General features: G+C 32.2%; 1 protein-coding gene across 4 annotated transcripts in view; it reads right to left on the reverse strand.

Annotated features, from left to right (window-relative positions):
- The window catches only part of LOC105308904 (olfactory receptor 6C2-like), a 7709-nt gene extending 4417 nt beyond the window's left edge, over positions 1 to 3292 (reverse strand). For 2 of the 4 annotated variants that reach the window (XM_011384974.2, XM_023525874.1), the window contains exon 1: positions 2563 to 3292. Coding sequence is in view for 1 of the 4 variants with exons in the window: in XM_023525876.1 (XP_023381644.1) it covers positions 2559 to 2581 (23 nt within the window). In the remaining 3 variants the exon portion in view is untranslated. Of the gene's footprint in view, positions 1 to 2558 lie in introns of all 4 variants that reach the window. The other 2 variants (XM_023525875.1, XM_023525876.1) reach the window with 2 other exon arrangements.
- Between the last annotated feature and the right edge of the window lie 4886 nt (positions 3293 to 8178).

Raw genomic sequence — 8178 nt, forward strand, 5'->3', positions numbered from 1 at the left:
TTCCTGAATTATGATGAACCTGGATTGAGGGAGACAACACAGATATATAAAGATAATTCACTACAATGAGGTGGATAGAGTTAGGGAGAGAAAACACCAATATTAAGTTACATAGAAAATAAATACTTTTAAAAAGTATTTTTTCAGTTTGTAAATGGAGTTTTGTAACTGAAACATTAATCTTAATCCTTTTAATGACTCCCTTTTGCCCTCATTATGAAACTTAAACTTCTCAATATATAGAGATCTTTTAATATTTCAAGTATCAGTCTATGCAATTTACCACCTTTCTTATTCTGTTCTACTAGGATATTTGCACTGGCTGCTAGGAAGAGATGGTACATCTTAGTGGTAAAAAACACAGTCTATAGAATCAGGCCACTGGTGTCATCTCTCCTGATTCTATTTGCTTCAGTTATCTACTAGCAGATGTGGAGATTCTCATATGCTGGTCTTTTTGTCTCTATGATCACTGTGCATGCAGTCTCTAACCTCCTTAACCTTTTTGTAAGTTTTGGTTTAGGTATGAATTCCACCAGGAATCTATCTAAAACTTTTTAAGATAGAAGTAGTTTTTCCTCTTACTATTCCCACCATAGGCTATGACTATTCTGCTTTTATGACTGAATTGTTAAACAGTGTTGACAAATTTTACTTTGACATTATTGTGTCCCCAAGCAGCAAGCTTATCAATAGGAATGTTAAATGTTCTTTAACAGTTTGAGGAAATAAAGAAATATTTGCCTAATTTTCTTTAAAATGCATTTTAAAGGTATTTTCTTTTAATTGCTTAGCAGGTCTTTAAAAGGTTTTTTAATTTTTATATAAGCCTATTGATAAAAATTAATTGATCTTTTGAGACTGCCTTCAATGTTATGCAGGCATGACTCTGACTCTATTGTTTTCACATAGACTAATGTTTAGTAAGAGAAGGTATACTTCCTGTGTTTTTAACACAGTCTCTTGAATAAGACTGCAGTGTTCTCATTTCCCCTTTCCTCTTTAGGTTCAGTTTCCTCCATAATATTTAGCTCATAAAATTATTGTCAGCATTGATTGAACTAATCCATTCAGAGTGCCTGGCAGATAGTAAGTTAAAGCTACTGCCTCTATTTTCTCCCTTCATTCCCCTATGTCTCTCTTTTTTTTCTCTAAAATTTGTTTTAATACTTATGGTAATGTATGAGAGCACTAATCAATAGCCACTATAACTACTGTGTTTTCTTTCCTGCATTCCTTATGAAGTATGTAAATTTTGGTGCCTCTGATAACCTGTTCAATGTTCTGTAAAAAATACCAAGAGCAGAATTCAGAGACTACAATTTTGGACACAAGGCAATAGATTTTCCACATTCCTTTCTCAAGTATCATTAAGTAATTAATTACATGGCCAGTTATTTCCTTCTGTAAATAAAGAATCTGTGTCTTTTGTTTTCTCTCTATTCCAAAAAAAAAAAGAATTTCCCATGAAAAAAATTAATTTGTTATATGAATGGTTTCACTTTTTAGCAATCTTTACCCCACAAAAAACCTGTAAGTGTGTTTTCCTAAGGTCCGAGACATCGAAAGATGTTATTTCTATCAAGACAGTAACAAATAACAGTATTGGGCTACTATAGATAGAAAATTATCTACGGTTTATAGGTATTTCTATAGAAAAGGAGCACTAAACTGGGCTTGGGGGAGAAATAATTAGGCAATAATCAGGTACCCTTTTAGAGAGGATCATATAGGAATTGATCCTTCTGAATTAAACAGAAAATTCTCATGCTCTCAGTACCTCACTGTGGCGTCTTAACTCAGACAGAATTCTGAGAAACCATTGTTCCAGGTTCCCAAACTCTCCTCCCTTTCTAATCACCAGTACTTTACCTTCTGTGATACTGGAATGTGAAATGAATGTTCCAGTAAACCACTTTCATTAAGGTGAATTTTCTATTTAGTATTTTTCAAGAAACATTTGCATTTATAATGAGCTTATTGATTGCTAATGACAACATTGCATTTATGTATAATATCCTCTGTTAGAATTTAGCATTCTAACAGAGGATATTATAGGTACATCCTGGTATAAATATATATGTATACATACAAATATATACATATCCATATATATACATACATATATACATATATATATATACACATACATATATATGTGTATACACACACACATACATTCCTGGTAAGAGTAACGTTGTAAGGCAGTCACTCCTGTTTGTTCCTCCTATTCCTAGGAGTACTCATGAATTAATTCAAAACATATTTATCTAGAACTTATGACATGGCTGGTAGTGCTATAGATATTAAGGAGAAAAAGAATGAATAGATAACAGACTCATCTCTACTGATGCATGTAATAAATATTTCTAATAAGTCCAATCTCTTCAGATTTCATTTTTCTAATATAAAACATTAGAAATAACTGTTTTCTTTCTCAGAGACATCCGATATTGCCATCTCTGATTTTTACATAGATTACTCTGCTATTTTCCAGAGACCAAGGAACTAGAATGTTGAATGAAGAAAGAAACTGAAATTACCAAACAAGAACGTACTCACTCTGATGGAAGGTAATCATGGCTGCAGTTGACTGTGTGTAATCTTGATATCCCAAAAGTGAAACTGAAAGTATGTGGAGTCAAATAATGCACACTAGTGCCCTTCTCATGAAGACATACATGTTCACAGATAATCTTTTTGCAGTAGAAAGTGCTCTCTGAGTTGCCAAAAGACTCACGTTAAAGTTTATTCTACTTTAACTTAAGAAACAATTTCTTACATATCAAAGCTAAATAAAAAGTTATTTAGTTTAAGTGTCTGATAAATGTAAGGTGATTTTTAGAAGATTTGAAAGAGATGATTTCTGATTTCTCTGGGCAAAGTTATACAGTGAAGTAAGATGACTTTTATTATTTCCAACTCTTATGTATGTACCTGGGCTCTCTGTGTGGATAACTAAAGGGTCCTTCGTGACCAAAGTTCAAACATGACTAATGAATTTAATATACACTGAATTTTGGCAAAATACCTAACAGAGGCACAGCGGGAATTCTGTCCTTGGAGACAGTAAGGTGCAAGTTTTATTAGACACATTCCACGTGTAAAACAATACTTGTTTGACAAAAATGTATTTCTGGCTACTCTCCAATCCATAGATAACAAAGTGTTAACAGAAGACAACAAAATTGCTTTATGTCTGTGTTTTCAATGGAAAAAATATATAAATATACTCAAAAGTAGTATATATACAGTCAATTTCTAAGCCAATAACTGTAAATACTTTTCCATGGTAAAAATATAGGTCACATCATAATTTTTCTGCATTGTATTTTTTATGGATGAAGCATTATTTAATAAAGTTTTCATATTTAATAATTATAAAATTATATATTAAATATCTTATTTTAAATAAACTTGATTGATTTCCTTTGTTTAAATTATTAGAAGAGGAATTCCTGAGGCAAAGGCCTCTTACATTTTATAATTTTGAAGTGCATTGCCACATTTTGCTTCCAAGTGTAATACCACATTATATACACAAAAATAATTGAGTCTCTCATTGTTACTGTTGGGATTGTGAGATCTGAAGGAATCTCACCCTCATTTCTTGCTTGAGTTCTGAGTCAACTAGAGAGAGAAAGTAGGCAAGTAAATGGAGATTAAAATACCAGTTTTATTATAAATAGAGGTATTGAAAACATAGCTTTGAACATCCCAATAAGAAACTCCTGAGTTAGTCATAGCCATGAGATAGACAGTACTAGAAACCCAATTCTACCTCTACCACCCAGAACAGATCCTATGACTGCATGACTTGAACATCTGATATCTATCTGTAGAAAAGACAATATAAAAGAGAAAATGTAATAGGATGGATCTAACGTACCCACATTCTTGTTTAAAATTCATCTGTCAAATAAATCTCTTTTCAACCCCAGGAGAAGGATAGGTAAAATAGAGGCCAGGTGACAGCACAAAAGAATTATTTTAAAAAACCCAAATCTTAAGACTAAAGCAGAATGACTGCCTATCTTTATGATGTTATTTATTATTCAACAATTCCATCCAAAAATTATTTAATTATATAGGAAAAGGTACAGACATTTGACTTGGTTATCTACACTTTGTTTAAAATCCAAATACTGTGAAGTGGCACATCAGCTATAGATTTCTGTTCAGTAGAAAATACACCCTAGAGATTACAGTTTTATGGCTCTACAGCATATTAACCAGTCAATATCTATTAGGTACTGAAAAAGCAGTCTTTTGATTGTATAATGCTTATTCTTTGAATTTGTCTTTGAAAAACTCTGACCAGCTTACTGATTAATTGTTAAAATTAAATAAAATATTTTGCACATGGTCTTTGAATAATTGTATGAATCATGAACTTTTAAAAAGTTTTTGAAATTTATTCTTTAATAGAATACACCTCCGTATAGAGAGAAATATGAAGAGTAGGGATTATTTATTTCTTCCTAGTAGTCACCATATTTCTAATATTTTCTCTTAAACAAATTGCCTTAACATTAAGCCTATGGTTAAAAAAGGTATGTGGCTACCCCTCAAAAGAGAAGATTAGCTCTCTTTAAGACAGAACATCTTCCACCTTCCCAGTTTTATTTTTCTATTGCCAGTTCTTTTGAATATTTTTATGGGCTTATGGTGAGCATTTTAAAATTTACTCCCCAAAGTGGTACTAAATAAATTAAGGAGGCCACTCTAAAACTATAATTGAAAATTTAGCTCCTAAAAATAAAGGAGATGGTGCTAAGTGAAATAATTCAAACAGAAAAAGCTGAGAACCATATGATTTCACTCATCTGAGGGATATAAAACTGAAAGCAACAAATGAACAAAACAAACAGAGACTCACAAACATAGACAACAGTTTAGTGGTTACTAGAGGGAAGGGAGGTAGAGGGAGGTAGACAAGGGTAAAGGGAGTCAAATATGGTGATGGAAGGAAATTTAATTTTGGATAGTGAATACACAATGCAATATACAGATAACGTATTATTGAATTGTACACTTGAAACCTATATAATTTTATTAACCAATGTCACCCCAATAACTCTAGTAAAAAATAAAAACTAACATTAAAAAAAATAAAATGAATCGGAATAGAAAAAAAATTTTTTTAATAAAAAAGGTCATGGACATATTCATTACCTTGATGGTGGTGATGGTTTCACAGATGTATGCATAGGTACAAACTCATCAAACTGTATACATTAAATACATGCATACATAGGAACAAATTGAGATAACAATGACTGAAAAAGGGAAGATTCAAAGATCCAAATTTGCAAAAGGGAATAGAGATAAGGCACATGCAGAAAATAAATGACTATATATATATATATATATATATATATATATATATATATATATATATGACTATCTTTTACATATTTGTAATGTTAACGGCACACCAAAGATTCAGAACTGAAGTATATAACATTAAACAAGAAGAACTAGAGGCAAAACCCACAAAAGTCAACCAAAATAAAGAAAACAGAAGCACAAGGACAAGGAAGCAATGGAAACACCAAGCTACCAGAAAGCAAAAGATAAAATGACTATAAGAAGATCTCATATTTCAATAATCACCCTAAATGTAAATGGACTGAACTCACCAATAAAAAGGCACAGAGTTGCAGATTGGATCAAAAAACAAAACCCAACCATATGCTGCCTCCAGGAGACACATCTCAGCTCCAAAGACAAATATAGACTCAAAGTGAAAGGGTGGAAAATATTTCAAGCAAATGGCATTCAGAGAAAAGCAGGAGTAGCAGTACTAATATCAGATAAATGGACTTCAAAATCAAAAAGATAAAGAAAGATACTGAGGGGCATTTCATAATGATAAAAGGAATCATGAACCAAGAAGACATAACATTTATTAATATCTATGCTCTCAATCAGGGACCCTCGAAATATGTAAAGCAATTACTAACAGAACTAAAGGGAGAAACACACCAAAACACTATTGTAAGTACCCCACTGTCGGAAAAGGACAGATCATCCAAACAGAAAATCACATCCTTAAATTACACATTAGACCACCTGGACATAAGTCACATTTACAGAGCCTTCCATCCCGAAACAGCTGCTTATACATTCTTTTCTAGTGCACATGAAACATTCTCAAGAATTGACCACATACTAGGACACAGAGATAGCCTCAACAAATATAAGAGGGTTGAAATTATACCAATTTCAGATCATAATGCTTTGAGACTAGAGATCAACTGCAGAAAGAAATCAGGAAGAACCACAAATACATGGAGATTAAACAACATGCTACTAAAGAATAACTGAGTCAGAGAAGAAATAAAAAGAGAGATCAAGAGATACACAGAAATGAATAATAATGATAGCATAAAATATCAAAACTTTTAGGACATGGCAAAGGCGGTCATAAGAGGAAAGTCCATATCATTAGAGGCCTGTTTTCATAAACAAGAACAAGCCCAAATAAAAAACCTAACACTTCATCTTAAAAATCTAGAAATGGAAGAAGAAATGAAGACTAAAGTCAGCAGAAGGTAAGAAATCATCAAAATTAGAGCAGAAATAAATGAAATTAAAAGCAAACAAACAACAAAAAACAGTAGAAAATATAAATGCAACAAAGAGCTGATTCTTTGAGAAGGCTAATAAAATTGACAAAGCTGTGTCTGGACTAACAAAAGAAAAAAGAGAAAGGACACAAACAAAATCAAGGATGAAAGAGAGGAAATTACAACTCACATCACAGAAATATAAAGGATCATACAAGAATACTATGAAAAAGTATATAACACCAAATTTAGTAACCTAGAAGAAATGGACCAGCACTTAGAAAAATACAATCTTCCTAGACTGAATCAAGAACTGGAAAATCTAAATAGACCAATCAGCATTTTGGAAATTGAAACGATCATCAAAATCCCACCACAAAGTAAAAGTCCAGGACCAGATGGCTTCACCAGTGAATTCTACCAAACATTCAAAGAAGATTTAATACCTATTCTCCCCAAACTCTTTCAAAAAATCAAAGAAGAGGCAATACTTCCCAACAAATTTTGTGAGGCCAGTATAACTCCCATACCAAAACCTGGTATGGATAACAAAAAAAGAAAACTACAGACCAATATCTCTCATGAACACAGATGCAAAAAAAATCCTAAATAAGATACTAGTGAACTGAATACAGCAACATATTAAAAAGATTATACACCATAATCAAGGGGGCTTCATCCCAGGGGCACAGGGATGGCTCAACACATACAAATAGATTAATGTGATACACCAATGAACACATTAAAAAATAAGAATCATAAGATCATATAAATAGATGCAGACAAAGTCTTCGACAAGACATAGCACTCAATTGTGATCAAAACACTAAAAAAGTCAGTACAGAAGAAAAGTACCTTAACATAATAAAGGCCATATATGACAAACCCTCAGCCAACATTATACTTAATGGTGAAAAACTAAAAACATTCCCTCTAAGATCAGGAACAAGGCAAGGCTGTCCACTATCACCACTGTTATTCAATATAACATTGGAGGTCCTAGCAAGTACAATCCGGCAAGAGAAAGATATAAAATGCATCCAAATAGGAAATGAAGAAGTCAAACTGTCACTATTTGCAGAGGACATGATTCTCTATATAGAAACCCCTAAAGACTCCACAAGAACACGACTAGAAACAATAAGCAAATACATTTTAGTTTCTGGATACAAAATCAACAATTCAAAAATTCATAGTGTTCCTATCAGTTAATAGTGAAGTATCAGAAAAAGAAGTGGAAAAAATAATTCCTTTTGCAATTGCAACAGAAAGAATGAAATACCTGGGAATAAATTTAATGAAGCATGTGAAGGACCTGTATAATGAAAACTACAAAGCCTTATTAAAAGAAATCAAAGGAGATACAAAGAAATGGAGAGATATTCCATGTTCTTGGATTGAAGAATCAACATAGTTAAAATGACCATATTACCTAAAGCATTATATAGATTTAATGCAATCCCATTCAAATCCCTTCAGTATTTTTTAAAGAAATAGAATAAAAAATCATCAGATTTGTATGGAAGCACAAAAGACCCCGAATTGCCAAAACCATCTTGAGAAAAAAAGAACAAGGCTAGAGGCATCACTCTGTCTGAGTTCAAAT

This window comes from Pteropus vampyrus, unplaced genomic scaffold (genome assembly GCF_000151845.1).
Source record: "Pteropus vampyrus isolate Shadow unplaced genomic scaffold, Pvam_2.0 Scaffold638, whole genome shotgun sequence".
In the NCBI taxonomy this organism is placed as follows: Eukaryota; Metazoa; Chordata; class Mammalia; order Chiroptera; family Pteropodidae; genus Pteropus; species Pteropus vampyrus.